The sequence below is a fragment of the Daphnia magna genome, unplaced genomic scaffold (genome assembly GCF_020631705.1).
Source record: "Daphnia magna isolate NIES unplaced genomic scaffold, ASM2063170v1.1 Dm_contigs307, whole genome shotgun sequence".
Lineage (NCBI taxonomy): Eukaryota > Metazoa > Arthropoda > Branchiopoda > Diplostraca > Daphniidae > Daphnia > Daphnia magna.
Genome location: NW_025533235.1, coordinates 6,727 through 28,889, shown reverse-complemented (window position 1 = coordinate 28,889; position 22,163 = coordinate 6,727). Strand labels below are relative to the sequence as shown.

The following is a 22,163-nucleotide window of genomic DNA, read 5'->3' as shown; positions in this document are numbered from 1 at the left end:
TATTCCATGCAGTTTACATATAGAAGTAAAAACTCATGGTATAACAGTGTATTCACATTGAATACAAGTATATTCCATGCAGTTTACATATAGAAGTAAAAACTCATGGTATAACAGTGTATTCACATTGAATACAAGTATATTCCATGCAGTTTACATATAGAAGTAAAAACTCATGGTATAACAGTGTATTCACATTGAATACAAGTATATTCCATGCAGTTTACATATAGAAGTAAAAACTCATGGTATAACAGTGTATTTACACATTGAATACAAGTATATTCGATGCTGTTTACATATAGAAGTAAAAACTCATGGTATAACAGTGTATTCACATTGAATACAAGTATATTTGATGCTGTTTACATATAGAAGTAAAAACTCATGGTATAACAGTGTATTCACATTGAATACAAGTATATTTGATGCTGTTTACATATAGAAGTAAAAACTCATGGTATAACAGTGTATTCACATTGAATACAAGTATATTCCATGCAGTTTACATATAGAAGTAAAAACTCATGGTATAACAGTGTATTCACATTGAATACAAGTATATTCCATGCAGTTTACATATAGAAGTAAAAACTCATGGTATAACAGTGTATTCACATTGAATACAAGTATATTCCATGCAGTTTACATATAGAAGTAAAAACTCATGGTATAACAGTGTATTCACATTGAATACAAGTATATTCCATGCAGTTTACATATAGAAGTAAAAACTCATGGTATAACAGTGTATTCACATTGAATACAAGTATATTTGATGCAGTTTACATATAGAAGTAAAAACTCATGGTATAACAGTGTATTCACATTGAATACAAGTATATTCCATGCAGTTTACATATAGAAGTAAAAACTCATGGTATAACAGTGTATTCACATTGAATACAAGTATATTCCATGCAGTTTACATATAGAAGTAAAAACTCATGGTATAACAGTGTATTCACATTGAATACAAAAAATAAAAGTAAAAACTCATAAGGATTCACATTGAAAAAGTATATTCCATGCAGTTTACATATAGAGAAGTAAAAACTCATGGTATAACAGTGTATTCACATTGAATACAAGTATATTCCATGCAGTTTACATATAGAAGTAAAAACTCATATAAAGTGTATTACATTGAATACAAGTATATTCATGAGTTTACATAAAAGAATAAAATAACAGTGTATTCACATTGAATAAAGTATATTTGATGCTGTTTACATATAGAAGTAAAAACTCATGGTATAACAGTGTATTCACATTGAATACAAGTATATTTGATGCTGTTTACATATAGAAGTAAAAACTCATGGTATAACAGTGTATTCACATTGAATACAAGTATATTTGATGCTGTTTACATATAGAAGTAAAAACTCATGGTATAACAGTGTATTCACATTGAATACAAGTATATTCCATGCAGTTTACATATAGAAGTAAAAACTTATGGTATAACAGTGTATTCACATTGAATACAAGTATATTCCATGCAGTTTACATATAGAAGTAAAAACTCATGGTATAACAGTGTATTCACATTGAATACAAGTATATTCCATGCAGTTTACATATAGAAGTAAAAACTCATGGTATAACAGTGTATTCACATTGAATACAAGTATATTCCATGCAGTTTACATATAGAAGTAAAAACTCATGGTATAACAGTGTATTCACATTGAATACAAGTATATTTGATGCAGTTTACATATAGAAGTAAAAACTCATGGTATAACAGTGTATTCACATTGAATACAAGTATATTTCATGCAGTTTACATATAGAAGTAAAAACTCATGGTATAACAGTGTATTCACATTGAATACAAGTATATTTGATGCAGTTTACATATAGAAGTAAAAACTCATGGTATAACAGTGTATTCACATTGAATACAAGTATATTCCATGCAGTTTACATATAGAAGTAAAAACTCATGGTATAACAGTGTATTCACATTGAATACAAGTATATTCCATGCAGTTTACATATAGAAGTAAAAATTCATGGTATAACAGTGTATTCACATTGAATACAAGTATATTTCATGCAGTTTACATATAGAAGTAAAAACTCATGGTATAACAGTGTATTCACATTGAATACAAGTATATTCCATGCAGTTTACATATAGAAGTAAAAACTCATGGTATAACAGTGTATTCACATTGAATACAAGTATATTCCATGCAGTTTACATATAGAAGTAAAAACTCATGGTATAACAGTGTATTCACATTGAATACAAGTATATTCCATGCAGTTTACATATAGAAGTAAAAACTCATGGTATAACAGTGTATTCACATTGAATACAAGTATATTCCATGCAGTTTACATATAGAAGTAAAAACTCATGGTATAACAGTGTATTCACATTGAATACAAGTATATTTCATGCAGTTTACATATAGAAGTAAAAACTCATGGTATAACAGTGTATTCACATTGAATACAAGTATATTCCATGCAGTTTACATATAGAAGTAAAAACTCATGGTATAACAGTGTATTCACATTGAATACAAGTATATTCCATGCAGTTTACATATAGAAGTAAAAACTCATGGTATAACAGTGTATTCACATTGAATACAAGTATATTCCATGCAGTTTACATATAGAAGTAAAAACTCATGGTATAACAGTGTATTCACATTGAATACAAGTATATTCCATGCAGTTTACATATAGAAGTAAAAACTCATGGTATAACAGTGTATTCACATTGAATACAAGTATATTCCATGCAGTTTACATATAGAAGTAAAAACTCATGGTATAACAGTGTATTCACATTGAATACAAGTATATTTGATGCAGTTTACATATAGAAGTAAAAACTCATGGTATAACAGTGTATTCACATTGAATACAAGTATATTTCATGCTGTTTACATATAGAAGTAAAAACTCATGGTATAACAGTGTATTCACATTGAATACAAGTATATTCCATACAGTGTACATATAGAAGTAAAAACTCATGGTATAAAAGTGTATTCACATTGAATACAAGTATATTCCATGCAGTTTACATATAGAAGTAAAAATCTCATGGTATAACAGTGTATTCACATTGAATACAAGTATATTCCATGCAGTTTACATATAGAAGTAAAAACTCATGGTATAACAGTGTATTCACATTGAATACAAGTATATTTGATGCTGTTTACATATAGAAGTAAAAACTCATGGTATAACAGTGTATTCACATTGAATACAAGTATATTTGATGCTGTTTACATATAGAAGTAAAAACTCATGGTATAACAGTGTATTCACATTGAATACAAGTATATTTGATGCTGTTTACATATAGAAGTAAAAACTCATGGTATAACAGTGTATTCACATTGAATACAAGTATATTCCATGCAGTTTACATATAGAAGTAAAAACTCATGGTATAACAGTGTATTCACATTAAAATACAAGTATATTTGATGCTGTTTACATATAGAAGTAAAAACTCATGGTATAACAGTGTATTCACATTGAATACAAGTATATTTGATGCTGTTTACATATAGAAGTAAAAACTCATGGTATAACAGTGTATTCACATTGAATACAAGTATATTCCATGCAGTTTACATATAGAAGTAAAAACTCATGGTATAACAGTGTATTCACATTGAATACAAGTATATTCCATGCAGTTTACATATAGAAGTAAAAACTCATGGTATAACAGTGTATTCACATTGAATACAAGTATATTTGATGCTGTTTACATATAGAAGTAAAAACTCATGGTATAACAGTGTATTCACATTGAATACAAGTATATTTGATGCTGTTTACATATAGAAGTAAAAACTCATGGTATAACAGTGTATTCACATTGAATACAAGTATATTTGATGCTGTTTACATATAGAAGTAAAAACTCATGGTATAACAGTGTATTCACATTGAATACAAGTATATTCCATGCAGTTTACATATAGAAGTAAAAACTCATGGTATAACAGTGTATTCACATTGAATACAAGTATATTTGATGCAGTTTACATATAGAAGTAAAAACTCATGGTATAACAGTGTATTCACATTGAATACAAGTATATTTGATGCTGTTTACATATAGAAGTAAAAACTCATGGTATAACAGTGTATTCACATTGAATACAAGTATATTCCATGCAGTTTACATATAGAAGTAAAAACTCATGGTATAACAGTGTATTCACATTGAATACAAGTATATTCCATGCAGTTTACATATAGAAGTAAAAATTCATGGTATAACAGTGTATTCACATTGAATACAAGTATATTCCATGCAGTTTACATATAGAAGTAAAAACTCATGGTATAACAGTGTATTCACATTGAATACAAGTATATTCCATGCAGTTTACATATAGAAGTAAAAACTCATGGTATAACAGTGTATTCACATTGAATACAAGTATATTTGATGCTGTTTACATATAGAAGTAAAAACTCATGGTATAACAGTGTATTCACATTGAATACAAGTATATTTGATGCTGTTTACATATAGAAGTAAAAACTCATGGTATAACAGTGTATTCACATTGAATACAAGTATATTTGATGCTGTTTACATATAGAAGTAAAAACTCATGGTATAACAGTGTATTCACATTGAATACAAGTATATTCCATGCAGTTTACATATAGAAGTAAAAACTCATGGTATAACAGTGTATTCACATTGAATACAAGTATATTCCATGCAGTTTACATATAGAAGTAAAAACTCATGGTATAACAGTGTATTCACATTGAATACAAGTATATTTGATGCAGTTTACATATAGAAGTAAAAACTCATGGTATAACAGTGTATTCACATTGAATACAAGTATATTCCATGCAGTTTACATATAGAAGTAAAAACTCATGGTATAACAGTGTATTCACATTGAATACAAGTATATTTGATGCTGTTTACATATAGAAGTAAAAACTCATGGTATAACAGTGTATTCACATTGAATACAAGTATATTCCATGCAGTTTACATATAGAAGTAAAAACTCATGGTATAACAGTGTATTCACATTGAATACAAGTATATTTGATGCTGTTTACATATAAAAGTAAAAACTCATGGTATAACAGTGTATTCACATTGAATACAAGTATATTTGATGCTGTTTACATATAGAAGTAAAAACTCATGGTATAACAGTGTATTCACATTGAATACAAGTATATTCCATGCAGTTTACATATAGAAGTAAAAACTCATGGTATAACAGTGTATTCACATTGAAATACAAGTATATTCGATGCTGTTTACATATAGAAGTAAAAACTCATGGTATAACAGTGTATTCACATTGAATACAAGTATATTTGATGCTGTTTACATATAGAAGTAAAAACTCATGGTATAACAGTGTATTCACATTGAATACAAGTATATTCCATGCAGTTTACATATAGAAGTAAAAACTCATGGTATAACAGTGTATTCACATTGAATACAAGTATATTCCATGCAGTTTACATATAGAAGTAAAAACTCATGGTATAACAGTGTATTCACATTGAATACAAGTATATTCCATGCAGTTTACATATAGAAGTAAAAAACTCATGGTATAACAGTGTATTCACATTGAATACAAGTATATTCCATGCAGTTTACATATAGAAGTAAAAACTCATGGTATAACAGTGTATTCACATTGAATACAAGTATATTCCATGCAGTTTATATATAGAAGTAAAAACTCATGGTATAACAGTGTATTCACATTGAATACAAGTATATTTGATGCTGTTTACATATAGAAGTAAAAACTCATGGTATAACAGTGTATTCACATTGAATACAAGTATATTTGATGCTGTTTACATATAGAAGTAAAAACTCATGGTATAACAGTGTATTCACATTGAATACAAGTATATTTGATGCTGTTTACATATAGAAGTAAAAACTCATGGTATAACAGTGTATTCACATTGAATACAAGTATATTTGATGCTGTTTACATATAGAAGTAAAAACTCATGGTATAACAGTGTATTCACATTGAATACAAGTATATTTCATGCTGTTTACATATAGAAGTAAAAACTCATGGTATAACAGTGTATTCACATTGAATACAAGTATATTCCATGCAGTTTACATATAGAAGTAAAAACTCATGGTATAACAGTGTATTCACATTGAATACAAGTATATTTGATGCTGTTTACATATAGAAGTAAAAACTCATGGTATAACAGTGTATTCACATTGAATACAAGTATATTTGATGCTGTTTACATATAGAAGTAAAAACTCATGGTATAACAGTGTATTCACATTGAATACAAGTATATTTGATGCTGTTTACATATAGAAGTAAAAACTCATGGTATAACAGTGTATTCACATTGAATACAAGTATATTCCATGCAGTTTACATATAGAAGTAAAAACTCATGGTATAACAGTGTATTCACATTGAATACAAGTATATTCCATGCAGTTTACATATAGAAGTAAAAACTCATGGTATAACAGTGTATTCACATTGAATACAAGTATATTCCATGCAGTTTACATATAGAAGTAAAAACTCATGGTATAACAGTGTATTCACATTGAATACAAGTATATTCCATGCAGTTTACATATAGAAGTAAAAACTCATGGTATAACAGTGTATTCACATTGAATACAAGTATATTTGATGCAGTTTACATATAGAAGTAAAAACTCATGGTATAACAGTGTATTCACATTGAATACAAGTATATTCCATGCAGTTTACATATAGAAGTAAAAACTCATGGTATAACAGTGTATTCACATTGAATACAAGTATATTCCATGCAGTTTACATATAGAAGTAAAAACTCATGGTATAACAGTGTATTCACATTGAATACAAGTATATTCCATGCAGTTTACATATAGAAGTAAAAACTCATGGTATAACAGTGTATTCACATTGAATACAAGTATATTCCATGCAGTTTACATATAGAAGTAAAAACTCATGGTATAACAGTGTATTCACATTGAATACAAGTATATTTGATGCAGTTTACATATAGAAGTAAAAACTCATGGTATAACAGTGTATTCACATTGAATACAAGTATATTCCATGCAGTTTACATATAGAAGTAAAAACTCATGGTATAACAGTGTATTCACATTGAATACAAGTATATTTGATGCTGTTTACATATAGAAGTAAAAACTCATGGTATAACAGTGTATTCACATTGAATACAAGTATATTTGATGCTGTTTACATATAGAAGTAAAAACTCATGGTATAACAGTGTATTCACATTGAATACAAGTATATTCCATGCAGTTTACATATAGAAGTAAAAACTCATGGTATAACAGTGTATTCACATTGAATACAAGTATATTCCATGCAGTTTACATATAGAAGTAAAAACTCATGGTATAACAGTGTATTCACATTGAATACAAGTATATTTGATGCAGTTTACATATAGAAGTAAAAACTCATGGTATAACAGTGTATTCACATTGAATACAAGTATATTCCATGCAGTTTACATATAGAAGTAAAAACTCATGGTATAACAGTGTATTCACATTGAATACAAGTATATTCCATGCAGTTTACATATAGAAGTAAAAACTCATGGTATAACAGTGTATTCACATTGAATACAAGTATATTCCATGCAGTTTACATATAGAAGTAAAAAACTCATGGTATAACAGTGTATTCACATTGAATACAAGTATATTCCATGCAGTTTACATATAGAAGTAAAAACTCATGGTATAACAGTGTATTCACATTGAATACAAGTATATTTGATGCTGTTTACATATAGAAGTAAAAACTCATGGTATAACAGTGTATTCACATTGAATACAAGTATATTTGATGCTGTTTACATATAGAAGTAAAAACTCATGGTATAACAGTGTATTCACATTGAATACAAGTATATTTGATGCTGTTTACATATAGAAGTAAAAACTCATGGTATAACAGTGTATTCACATTGAATACAAGTATATTCCATGCAGTTTACATATAGAAGTAAAAACTCATGGTATAACAGTGTATTCACATTGAATACAAGTATATTCCATGCAGTTTACATATAGAAGTAAAAACTCATGGTATAACAGTGTATTCACATTGAATACAAGTATATTCCATGCAGTTTACATATAGAAGTAAAAACTCATGGTATAACAGTGTATTCACATTGAATACAAGTATATTCCATGCAGTTTACATATAGAAGTAAAAACTCATGGTATAACAGTGTATTCACATTGAATACAAGTATATTTGATGCAGTTTACATATAGAAGTAAAAACTCATGGTATAACAGTGTATTCACATTGAATACAAGTATATTCCATGCAGTTTACATATAGAAGTAAAAACTCATGGTATAACAGTGTATTCACATTGAATACAAGTATATTCCATGCAGTTTACATATAGAAGTAAAAACTCATGGTATAACAGTGTATTCACATTGAATACAAGTATATTCCATGCAGTTTACATATAGAAGTAAAAACTCATGGTATAACAGTGTATTCACATTGAATACAAGTATATTCCATGCAGTTTACATATAGAAGTAAAAACTCATGGTATAACAGTGTATTCACATTGAATACAAGTATATTTGATGCTGTTTACATATAGAAGTAAAAACTCATGGTATAACAGTGTATTCACATTGAATACAAGTATATTTGATGCTGTTTACATATAGAAGTAAAAACTCATGGTATAACAGTGTATTCACATTGAATACAAGTATATTTGATGCTGTTTACATATAGAAGTAAAAACTCATGGTATAACAGTGTATTCACATTGAATACAAGTATATTCCATGCAGTTTACATATAGAAGTAAAAAATTCGTGGTATAACAGTGTATTCACATTGAATACAAGTATATTCCATGCAGTTTACATATAGAAGTAAAAACTCATGGTATAACAGTGTATTCACATTGAATACAAGTATATTCCATGCAGTTTACATATAGAAGTAAAAACTCATGGTATAACAGTGTATTCACATTGAATACAAGTATATTCCATGCAGTTTACATATAGAAGTAAAAACTCATGGTATAACAGTGTATTCACATTGAATACAAGTATATTTGATGCAGTTTACATATAGAAGTAAAAACTCATGGTATAACAGTGTATTCACATTGAATACAAGTATATTTCATGCAGTTTACATATAGAAGTAAAAACTCATGGTATAACAGTGTATTCACATTGAATACAAGTATATTTGATGCAGTTTACATATAGAAGTAAAAACTCATGGTATAACAGTGTATTCACATTGAATACAAGTATATTCCATGCAGTTTACATATAGAAGTAAAAACTCATGGTATAACAGTGTATTCACATTGAATACAAGTATATTCCATGCAGTTTACATATAGAAGTAAAAACTCATGGTATAACAGTGTATTCACATTGAATACAAGTATATTTCATGCAGTTTACATATAGAAGTAAAAACTCATGGTATAACAGTGTATTCACATTGAATACAAGTATATTCCATGCAGTTTACATATAGAAGTAAAAACTCATGGTATAACAGTGTATTCACATTGAATACAAGTATATTCCATGCAGTTTACATATAGAAGTAAAAACTCATGGTATAACAGTGTATTCACATTGAATACAAGTATATTCCATGCAGTTTACATATAGAAGTAAAAACTCATGGTATAACAGTGTATTCACATTGAATACAAGTATATTCCATGCAGTTTACATATAGAAGTAAAAACTCATGGTATAACAGTGTATTCACATTGAATACAAGTATATTTCATGCAGTTTACATATAGAAGTAAAAACTCATGGTATAACAGTGTATTCACATTGAATACAAGTATATTCCATGCAGTTTACATATAGAAGTAAAAACTCATGGTATAACAGTGTATTCACATTGAATACAAGTATATTCCATGCAGTTTACATATAGAAGTAAAAACTCCATGGTATAACAGTGTATTCACATTGAATACAAGTATATTTGATGCTGTTTACATATAGAAGTAAAAACTCATGGTATAACAGTGTATTCACATTGAATACAAGTATATTTGATGCAGTTTACATATAGAAGTAAAAACTCATGGTATAACAGTGTATTCACATTGAATACAAGTATATTCCATGATGCTGTTTACATATAGAAGTAAAAACTCATGGTATAACAGTGTATTCACATTGAATACAAGTATATTTGATGCTGTTTACATATAGAAGTAAAAACTCATGGTATAACAGTGTATTCACATTGAATACAAGTATATTCCATGCAGTTTACATATAGAAGTAAAAACTCATGGTATAACAGTGTATTCACATTGAATACAAGTATATTCCATGCAGTTTACATATAGAAGTAAAAACTCATGGTATAACAGTGTATTCACATTGAATACAAGTATATTCCATGCAGTTTACATATAGAAGTAAAAACTCATGGTATAACAGTGTATTCACATTGAATACAAGTATATTTGATGCTGTTTACATATAGAAGTAAAAACTCATGGTATAACAGTGTATTCACATTGAATACAAGTATATTCCATGCAGTTTACATATAGAAGTAAAAACTCATGGTATAACAGTGTATTCACATTGAATACAAGTATATTCCATGCAGTTTACATATAGAAGTAAAAACTCATGGTATAACAGTGTATTCACATTGAATACAAGTATATTCCATGCAGTTTACATATAGAAGTAAAAACTCTTGGTATAACAGTGTATTCACATTGAATACAAGTATATTCCATGCAGTTTACATATAGAAGTAAAAACTCATGGTATAACAGTGTATTCACATTGAATACAAGTATATTTGATGCAGTTTACATATAGAAGTAAAAACTCATGGTATAACAGTGTATTCACATTGAATACAAGTATATTTCCATGCTGTTTACATATAGAAGTAAAAACTCATGGTATAACAGTGTATTCACATTGAATACAAGTATATTCCATGCAGTTTACATATAGAAGTAAAAACTCATGGTATAACAGTGTATTCACATTGAATACAAGTATATTCCATGCAGTTTACATATAGAAGTAAAAATTCATGGTATAACAGTGTATTCACATTGAATACAAGTATATTCCATGCAGTTTACATATAGAAGTAAAAACTCATGGTATAACAGTGTATTCACATTGAATACAAGTATATTTGATGCTGTTTACATATAGAAGTAAAAACTCATGGTATAACAGTGTATTCACATTGAATACAAGTATATTTGATGCTGTTTACATATAGAAGTAAAAACTCATGGTATAACAGTGTATTCACATTGAATACAAGTATATTTGATGCTGTTTACATATAGAAGTAAAAACTCATGGTATAACAGTGTATTCACATTGAATACAAGTATATTCCATGCAGTTTACATATAGAAGTAAAAACTCATAGTATAACAGTGTATTCACATTGAATACAAGTATATTTGATGCTGTTTACATATAGAAGTAAAAACTCATGGTATAACAGTGTATTCACATTGAATACAAGTATATTTGATGCTGTTTACATATAGAAGTAAAAACTCATGGTATAACAGTGTATTCACATTGAATACAAGTATATTTGATGCTGTTTACATATAGAAGTAAAAACTCATGGTATAACAGTGTATTCACATTGAATACAAGTATATTCCATGCAGTTTACATATAGAAGTAAAAACTCATGGTATAACAGTGTATTCACATTGAATACAAGTATATTTGATGCAGTTTACATATAGAAGTAAAAACTCATGGTATGACAGTGTATTCACATTGAATACAAGTATATTTGATGCTGTTTACATATAGAAGTAAAAACTCATGGTATAACAGTGTATTCACATTGACTACAAGTATATTCCATGCAGTTTACATATTGTAAAGAACCAAAACAATTTATTCTTTATTATTTTCATTATTTTTCCTACCCTTTATTCTTACGTAACATTAATTTTCTATACGCCCCTCTTTTCTATGTAATTTCTTCCTTAGACGTTTTACAGACTGATTTACCCTTCAAACGTTTCAACTTAATTTTCTTGTAGTTCGACCTTCATGAAACCCGTATAAAAACTTTTGTTCTATAGAAAATAGCGAGAGTCACTTTTCACAAATCAGTTCCTAAAGAGTTGTTCCCCAATTTTTTGTGCTACTGAAATAAACTTTACTAGAAACGACAATGAAAAAGTAAGTTAAAATATAAATAACTTACATTTGGTGGCAGCGGAGTCGAACTCGGCTTTAGTGTTAAGCTGAATAGCGTGTGTTTTTTTTTGTTTGTTTTAAATTTTTATGGTAATAAGTGTTACTTATTACCTTCTCTCCGTTTTTGGCTTCCTATTTGGTTGAATTTCTGGATAACTTTTCATAGTTATAAAAGAACATGCTTTGTTAGGAATTAGTTCGTTATAAAAGATGAGGGCAATGGAGGATAGCGGTTTAGAAACCACTTTAGAAAGAAGATCTGTAAGAAAAGGGCCACTAATACAAAGATTTGTTCGATCAGTACGTGAAAGGTTCACTCCCTTACGATCAGGAGGCGGGTCGACGTCAATTTTGAGAAATAACGAAAATCTAGGTGTCGAACTAGATAGTGATAGCCCACATCAATCCGATATTGATATTCTTGATTCCAATGAAATTAAAGAATTGAGAAATGATGATCAGTGGAACGAAGTACTTAATATGCAAGTATCATCACAAGACGAAACCGTAGTCGAACCCCTGATAGGCGAGGAGACAAGAGAATTGTTATCATATAATCAACTTCTAGAACAGGCTCGGGCAATTACGGACCTTGAAAAAACAACAGATAGGGTAGAAAACACAGAAGATATCTCTTTAGATTTCCAAAACCTAGAACTAGTAAATGAAGAGAACCAAGATCGGGCATGGTTTTATCAGCAATACGGAAATACGAGAATAACGGAAATTCCTGTTGACGATCTTATTTTTGAATTGCAGTATTTACTTCGAAGTGAAAAAAAATTGAGTTAACAAACAAAGAAGTAGGAACAGCCTTAAGAGCATTACTCTTAACCGAACCCACAATTTTGACACCAATAGAACTCTTTAAGCACTGTGGTCTAAAAACATACTACGAAAGTACTGATTCAGAGTATGAATCAGTGCATTCAGGAGAACAACAAAATAGGTCAGAATCAGACTTAGTGCCCCAATCTTTAGTAACACTCGAAACTGAGGAAGAAAGTTCAAAAAACTGCGTACCTATCAAAATTGTAAGAGCGGAAATCCACACGCAAGGCGATCAGATTCCTTTAGATTGTCCTAAATCGACCCCTAGTACCACAACAATCACTTGTCCGACGGTTACTCATTCACAGTCAAGTATGAATACTCAAATTCCTCAATCACAGTTAGCGTCCACTCCGTGTAACTATTTACCGTATCAAGGACTACAAAGTCGGAAAGTCTCCTTTACTCCAGCGTCGATCGTTGAGCAGTCAAACAAAATCACGCAAAATAAACCTTCAGAAGAAACAAACCAAGACATGCCCATTAAAATATACGTAAAAAGAATTGAGCCGTTTGATGGAATCCGGAATGGATTATGAGGATGCTTCTAAAGCAGCTGATTGTATTGTGCAACACGTTCTAACGAATACTAAACGTTGCATTAATTCCTCTCAGAAAACGAAGCCTAATGGACAGCCTGTTTTTAGAACTAGCTCTCAGCCTTCATATCTTACCTCAACTCCTTTGCATACACAACCACTTGCGTTAAGTGGACAAAGTGTAAAAATCCCAAGCATGTACAATAAGCAAAGTAATAACGGAGCAACTCCAAAGTACTCAGTTACCAGCTCCATTCCTAAAATGAATCCCTTAGTAATGTGTCCGTCAAAAGTAAACAGTATAGGAAACACAAACAATTTTATTTCTAACGCCATCGATAAAAATAAAAAGTTACAACAAAGCCAAGCAATGACGTTATTTAGTAACGTCGGAATTTACGTAGACCGTGAACGCTCCGGTCGCTTTGATGACTGGCTTGCACATCTAGAATCAGTACTGGTTTTAGGCGATTTTGAGGAGTCAAGAAAAATTATCTTACTACGCTCCAAATTGTATGGTGAAGCGGCTGATGAGTTTGATAACTTTAAACTTGAAAACCCAATTAGCGCGCAAATTTACGACAGAGTAAAGGAGCGTTTAATTAAACTTTTCCACTCTACAGAGACCAGATCTAAACAAAGCGTTGAATTTCATAATATGCAACGGGAACCCGAAGAGAATATGAGACGTTATGCGAATCGTATACGCAAGGCCTTCCACTTAGCGTATCCTATAAAATCCACGATAGATAAAGCAACAGCTTTTTCCAGAGAACAAATTATGATGGACAGATTTCTGGAAGGGCTGTCTTTCGACGTCCAGACCAGACTTAAGTATAAAGAATTCGCAACTTTTGAAAAACTCATAGAAAAAGCTGAAATGACGGCCATGGCAGTAGAAGAAGCCCAAGTTAGATCCAGACTAAATGCTTTTCAGGCCAAATACGTCGAACCTAATAGAGAATTTACTAAAGTAAAGGAAGCTTTAGATCGCCTTAGTTCCCAGGTGGAATCAAACACTCACCAAAAACATTTAGAAGAAAACATGGAGAAAATGCAAAGACAATTATCCACCAGGAGAAACGTGAGTTTTTCACAGCGCTCACCACAGTTAAACCCTCCAATCAATAAAACAGGGGATTTATATTTTTGTGATTTTCACAACGATTGGGGTTATCACTCAATAAACAATTGTAAAGCAAGGGAGAGTCAAGCTAATGATAAATGTTTTCGTTGTAAAGAAATTGGACACCGAGCAAACTTTTGTCCCCAGATAAAAAATTTGAAACCCACTCCTCCAGAGGGTTATGACGGAAATGGGAAAAAACTTCCTTTGTTTGAAGAAAGGGGAAACTAAAAACTACCGATGTAAGCGTTGGGCCCCTCGGTGGAACTAAGAAAAAGCCCCGACATCATATAAATAGTTTAGCAGTAAAATCTACAGTTCCTAGGATAAGAATAAAAATAGGAAATTCTGTTGTAAAAGCGCTGTTTGACACTGGAGCCGAGAGAAGCGTTATTAGCAGCACATTTTTTCATAAGCTTAAAGAAGGAAAGGAATTAATTAATTTCACTAAAGAGGTAGATGTGGATCTTTTCAGCATAAATGACAGGCGCCTCGTCACGGAAGGCACAATTACCGTTAACTTTTTTGTGGCAGAAGAAACGCCACGCCAAGCACTTAGGCAGAAATTCATAGTCGTAAATGGAATTGTTGAAGATTGCGTTCTAGGGCGCGATGCACTTTGGAAACATCAGTTTATCTATAACGGAAAACAACAGTCCATCTACCGAGTTCCGGAAATTGATCACTTCCAGGAAACAGAAAATCCCTTTGTGATTAGCAAATCTTTGAGAATTCCTCCAAATTCCACTAGTCTCCTAGAGACTAGAGAAGAGGAAACTCACCCTTTCAACCCTCTCAATACTTGTCATTTTGTTAGATGCTGTAATATTCCCTCCGGGCTTAGCTTGGAACCCTACATCTCTACGACACCAAATCGTTCGCTCCGTGTGGTGGCTGTTAATGGAACAGATAAAACCATATTTCTACCTCGCCTTACAGTGTTAGGAACCCTTCATATTTCCAGACCTTCAAGAAAGCCAGTTGAAACAATGGCTTCAATTAGCGTAGCTTCAGGTCCAATCAACACAGCAGCCGTTGAGTCGGCTCTTCCAGACATAGATGAGGAAAAACAAAGAGAATTTGCGTAGATTAATAATAAATAATTATAACAGTTTTGCTTTTAAAACAAGTGAGTTAGGCCATACTACTTTAGTAAAACATGTCATTGACACACAAGGACAAGGTCCTATTCGTCAAAGGGCATATCGCACGTCTCCAAAACAAAAAGAGATAGCTAAAAATATCATTGATGAACTGATGAAAAATAAAATAATTCGTTATTCGATGTCTCCGTGGGCAGCCCCGATAGTATTAGTAAGTAAGAAAACAGGAGATGTCCGTTTGTGTATAGATTTTAGAAAATTAAATGCAATTACAAAAAAGATTCTTTCCCTTTACCTCGTATTGACGACGTTTTAGATTTACTTGTGGGACAGAGGTATTTTTCCACATTAGATCTTGCCTCCGGATATTGGCAAATTGAGCTCGAGGAGGAATCCAAAGAAAAACAGCCTTCATAGTCGATGACAATTTGTACGAATGGAATCGTTTGGCGTTTGGTTTAACCAACGCCCCGGGAACGTTTCAAAGACTGATGAATTCAGTTTTACGAAGAGTTATTGGAAAAATTTGTCTCGTTTATCTTGACGACATAATAATTTTTTCAAGAACAATTGAAGAGCATTTTAGCAATTTGAAGACTGTTTTTTCCTCTTAGAAAACGCGCACCTAAAAATGAAATTGTCAAAATGTGAATTTTTAGCGCAATCCGTTTCCTATCTTGGACACGTAATCACGGCTGAAGGAATAAAACCAGACCCTGCTAAAATTGAAATCCTTGTTAATTACAAAAGACCTGGTACAGTAAAAGAATTACAATCTTTTTTGGGACTAGCCAGTTACTACAGACGATTTGTAAAAAATTTCTCTACCGTCGCCCACCCCTTGTTATCACAGACCAAAGGAAAACCTACTGATAGTGTAACTTGGAAAACAGATGAAATTGCAGCTTTTGAGTACTTGCGACAATGTTTAATATCAGAACCTATCTTGATATATCCGGATTTTTCAAAGGAATTTCTGATTTACACGGACGACAAGTAACTATGGCTTAGGAGCCGTCCTTTCTCAGATGAAAGACGGAAAGGACCAACCTATAGCCTATGCAAGCAAACATCTTAATAAAGGGGAAATCAAGTATTCGACAATAGAAAAAGAGGCTGCAGCAGTAGTGTTTGGGATAAAACGTTTCCGACATTACTTACAAGATCAACCTTTTGTTATTGTTATTGTAAGTGATCACAGGCCTCTTCAGTGGTTGCAGACTTTTAAAGACGAAACAGGGCGACTAGGTAGATGGGCGATCTTGTTATCTAATATGAAGTTCAGTGTTAAGTACCGACCAGGTCGAGTACACGAAAATGCTGATTTTCTTTCTAGAATACCGATGAATCTAATATCTGCCATTCCTGCAGACAACAACGTAATGTGTCAAGAACAACAGAAAGATTCTCTGTGCAAAGCAATCGTTACGTTTTTGGAACAAAATGAACCTTGGAAAAAGAAGATGGCCCGATGCCTTCTTGGGTCGGAGAAATAGATTATTTCTTTGTAGAAAATGGTCTTTTATGTAAACACTACGAACCTACGTCAGTGAAAAGAAGAAACTTTGAACAGTGTCAAGTGGTTGTTCCACTTTCTCTGAGAAAGCAACTTTTACAAGAATATCATGATTCCCCATTGTCAGGACATATGGCAACTAGGCGAACATTCTTTCGTCTAAGGGACAAATACTATTGGCCTACCATGTTACGGGATGTTAAGGAATATTGCACTTCTTGTGAGCCTTGTGCGCTGGGACGTGGAGTGCACAGTACGAAAGCCTATCTCAACCCGTTAGACCTCGCTACAAGACCTTTTGAAGTATTGGGCTTAGATTTCCTAGGTCCAATCAAACCGCATTCACTTCAAGGAAACAATTATATATTAGTAATCACGGATTACTTTTCTAAATGGATAGAAGTCATTCCTCTTACTAACTGTACCGCCCTCAGTACTAGTAAAGCCTTAGTAGAACGAATTATTTTACATCATGGTCCCCCGAAAGCAATAATTACAGATCGAGGCAGTAATTTTACTTCTGAATTATTTTCTGCGCTTTGTAGAGCTTTAAACATTAAACGCATGAAAACAACTGCGTATCACCCTCAGACTAATGGGCAAACAGAGCGATTCAACAAAACTGTTGTTGAAATGATAAGGAAATATTTGGAGAATGGATTCGAGCGGTGGGAGGATATTTTAGGCCCCGTTGTTTTCGCTTATAATAATTCTGTCCACTCGTCAACACTTGAGACTCCATATTTTCTAAATCACGGTCGTGATCCAGTCATGCCGATTGATCAATTCCTCCGTCCTCTTCCCCCAGTAATAGTAACTCCCTCAGACTATAAAAGTCAAATTATGAAACGCTTACACGAAGCCTTTCAGCTTGTAAAAATCAATCTTTCCCAAGCTCGTGAACAACAAAAAGCCCAGTACGATAAACGCGTAAAAGAGCAAAAATTTAACGTAGGAGATAAAGTTTTACTAGATATGCGAACGCCCTTGGCGGGAATTAGTAAAAAACTCATTCCACGTTTTATAGGCCCTTTTAGAATTTTGAAAGTAAGCAACAATAGTACTGTGGAAATACAACAAGACGTAGGAAAACAAACTCAGCTTGTACATGTGAATCGAATAAAACCCCTATTTGAGTCAATGATCTGGAAAGACGAACCAGGTGTCGACTTTTTTGATGTAAGAATTGAGAAACAAGCCGAAAAATTCGTACAAGAAACCGTAGATGAACTCGAAACTTTTCCTCTACCCCTAGAAACAAACCTTCAATCTGAGTTAGAACAAATTCCTTCTGAAAAAGAAACTCCTACTCAAAATTTGATAAGACCCCCACCCACAATTCCTCCTACTCCAAATGTAATGATAAGTTCACCAACAATTTCCTTACCTTCCAAACCGATTCCAGAGACGTCAACCTTACCCATACAACCAGAGCGTCGCCTCGGGTTACGTCCTCGAAATCTTTTAAAGCCAGTTGTAAAATTATGAAATTGTATTGCTGTAATTTTTTTGTTCATTACGTTCGAATCACTTTAACTAGCTTTAAGACCGTGTTTAAATTCTAAAAAAACTTTGTATTAGTTATCTTAATAATTCATAGAATGGATCCCTGAAATTGATTTTTAAATTACTTTTCTCATAGATTATGTCTTCTACCCCTCCTCATCATACCGTTTTTCTGTCGCCTCCATGCTCTTAACATCACTATTTGTAATTGTACGGCTGCTCAGCCAAAAGGGTTCCTAAAATTCACTAGCGATGACTGTGATTATCAAATAAGCCCCCTTCCCGCTATTCCAGTATATTATGATGTCTATTCTACTCTTCCCCAAATTACCCGTTTTGTTGGCCATTCGTGTACCATATGGCTGGAAAAGAAACATCTATACTGACTTCTGGGGTTGGCAAACTCCAAGTCAATCAAGAGTGCCAATAGAAGTCAATGCACATGAATGTTAAAAAAATGCGTGATTCCCGATTGTGCCATGGCAAAAGCATGGACTACTTAGGAAACAATAAGTGGTCGTTCGAACGTATTCCAAACGTGCAGGGTAGCTGGTTTCAAGTCACAGGTGATCAGCTGATCAACTGTCGATTAGAAGAAGTAACTTTAGAAACTGAGTGCGCTAACTGTACGATAAGTTCACCCATTGGCGATATACCGGGAGGGATCAACGGATCCGTTTCTCACAACCTAGTGACCATTGTCTGGAAAGAATCGTTAAGAGAAGTTCAACAGTGCAAACTAAGGCTTGTGGAAACAGGTATCGCTCAACGTTACCTGACTAACAACAGTGAAATAGAAAGAATTCGTGACGTCGAACAACAACTTGACTTTGTTTACAATACAACTAACAAAGAATATTGTAATTCATCCGAAAAAAGTTACAAACAAGTAATCGGAATGGACAAAGTTATTTTACGTTTACATTCTTTAACTGATACCAACGCTCATCCGAGTAAACCACTGGAAGAAGACATCGAAAAAATTGCTGACATTATCCGGGCTGAAATCAGCGGAGCAGCACATTCTCAATACGCACGAGACCGAACTACCGATGGAATAAATGGAGTGGCTCGAGAGATTCGAGCTCTGCAATGTGAAAATCGAGTGCTGGCACACAAAACTGCTATCGCCACCGCACAACACAGTGGATGGCTTGCTGCCAGTTACCTTAATTTACCCACATGTAGCAAATTGATAGCCACTGGTGAATCGATCAGCGTCTATCAATGCTCCCCAAAAAATTCAACGATCACCACTGAAATCACAAGCTGTGGTCCTCAACCTAAACTCGGCGACTACACTTTAGACACTGAAGGATGGGAACTGACGCCTTACACCCCCTGTTACTGGCACAAAAATTTCGTCAACATCAACGGTCGAGCACATTTCTACAAAAACAGTTCTTGGCATCCAATCGTCCCCGGTGTAATAATCCAAGGACATAGTTTGATCAACACTTTGCCGTATGAAATTGATAAGCTACTCGCACTTAGTTTACACCCCGCGCTAACCCCCCACCCGATGAGCACCGCAGCTGCAATCGCCGAGATAATTGCTGCTGCTAAAGAAGAACATAGCATCGACCTTTGAAATCCTTTTCACATGAGCACTCTTCTTTCCTCACTCCAAAAGAAAAAGAACGTTTCCCTGTCGTCTAAGATTCTTAGTTGGTCAAGTAGCATTTGTAGTCTTCTAGGGATGGGATTTATCGGATTCTTTTTCTTTCATTTTTGTGGAGTAGGTTCCCTTATTGCAAGATACATACCTTGTTGTTCTTTTCTAAGTACTTGTAACCCTTTCACTTGCTTCACCAAAACATCTGATAATGATATAGAAGTAGGCCACCCCGCGTTATTAAACCCCTCAAATCCATCCCCGCCCATTACTATTGTAAACTTACCCGCCTCTGTTCAACAACCCGCCCCGGAACTTTTTGGCCCCATCAGCCCCTTTTCTACAAAGAGAGCCTCCACGGAACAAATTCCACCGGGACGCGCTAAGACAAGCGCATCGAGAAGCAGCTGTTCTGTTGAATTAATTAATGTTGTTTTTCTTGTTTTGTTTTGTCTCACTTTCTATTCCGTTCCAAATTTGACCTTGATTGATTGCGAGACGCAATCTTTTGGAACCGGATAGCTATGTAAAGAACCAAAACAATTTATTCTTTATTATTTTCATTATTTTTCCTACCCTTTATTCTTACGTAACATTAATTTTCTATACGCCCCTCTTTTCTATGTAATTTCTTCCTTAGACGTTTTACAGACTGATTTACCCTTCAAACGTTTCAACTTAATTTTCTTGTAGTTCGACCTTCATGAAACCCGTATAAAAACTTTTGTTCTATAGAAAATAGCGAGAGTCACTTTTCACAAATCAGTTCCTAAAAGAGTTGTTCCCCAATTTTTTTGCTACTGAAATAAACTTTACTAGAAACGACAATGAAAAAGTAAGTTAAAATATAAATAACTTACAATATAGAAGTAAAAACTCATGGTATAACAGTGTATTCACATTGAATACAAGTATATTCCATGCAGTTTACATATAGAAGTAAAAATTCATGGTATAACAGTGTATTCACATTGAATACAAGTATATTCCATGCAGTTTACATATAGAAGTAAAAAGTCATGGTATAACAGTGTATTCACATTGAATACAAGTATATTCCATGCAGTTTATATAATAGAAAAAAAACTCATGGTATAACAGTGTATTCACAATGAATACAAGTATATTTGATGCTGTTTACATATAGAAGTAAAAACTCATGGTATAACAGTGTATTCACATTGAATACAAGTATATTTGATGCTGTTTACATATAGAAGTAAAAACTCATGGTATAACAGTGTATTCACATTGAATACAAGTATATATGATGCTGTTTAAATATAGAAGTAAAAACTCATGGTATAACAGTGTATTCACATTGAATACAAGTATATTCCATGCAGTTTACATATAGAAGTAAAAACTCATGGTATAACAGTGTATTCACATTGAATACAAGTATATTCCATGCAGTTTACATATAGAAGTAAAAACTCATGGTATAACAGTGTATTCACATTGAATACAAGTATATTTGATGCAGTTTACATATAGAAGTAAAAACTCATGGTATAACAGTGTATTCACATTGAATACAAGTATATTCCATGCAGTTTACATATGGAAGTAAAAACTCATGGTATAACAGTGTATTCACATTGAATAGAAGTAAATTTGATGCTGTTTACATATAGAAGT

At 32.4% G+C, this 22,163-nt stretch overlaps 1 protein-coding gene and 1 pseudogene across 1 annotated transcript; both read left to right on the top strand.

Annotated features, from left to right (window-relative positions):
- Positions 1-14,026: 14,026 nt before the first annotated feature.
- LOC116930533 lies at positions 14,027-14,971 on the top strand (the record flags this gene model as incomplete). Its single annotated transcript, XM_045167812.1, has 1 exon — positions 14,027-14,971. A coding segment is annotated over exon 1 (945 nt), but the record flags the coding sequence as incomplete, so codon positions are not given.
- A 4,292-nt stretch (positions 14,972-19,263) lies between these two features.
- LOC116936121 lies at positions 19,264-20,507 on the top strand (annotated as a pseudogene).
- The last annotated feature ends 1,656 nt before the right edge of the window (positions 20,508-22,163 follow it).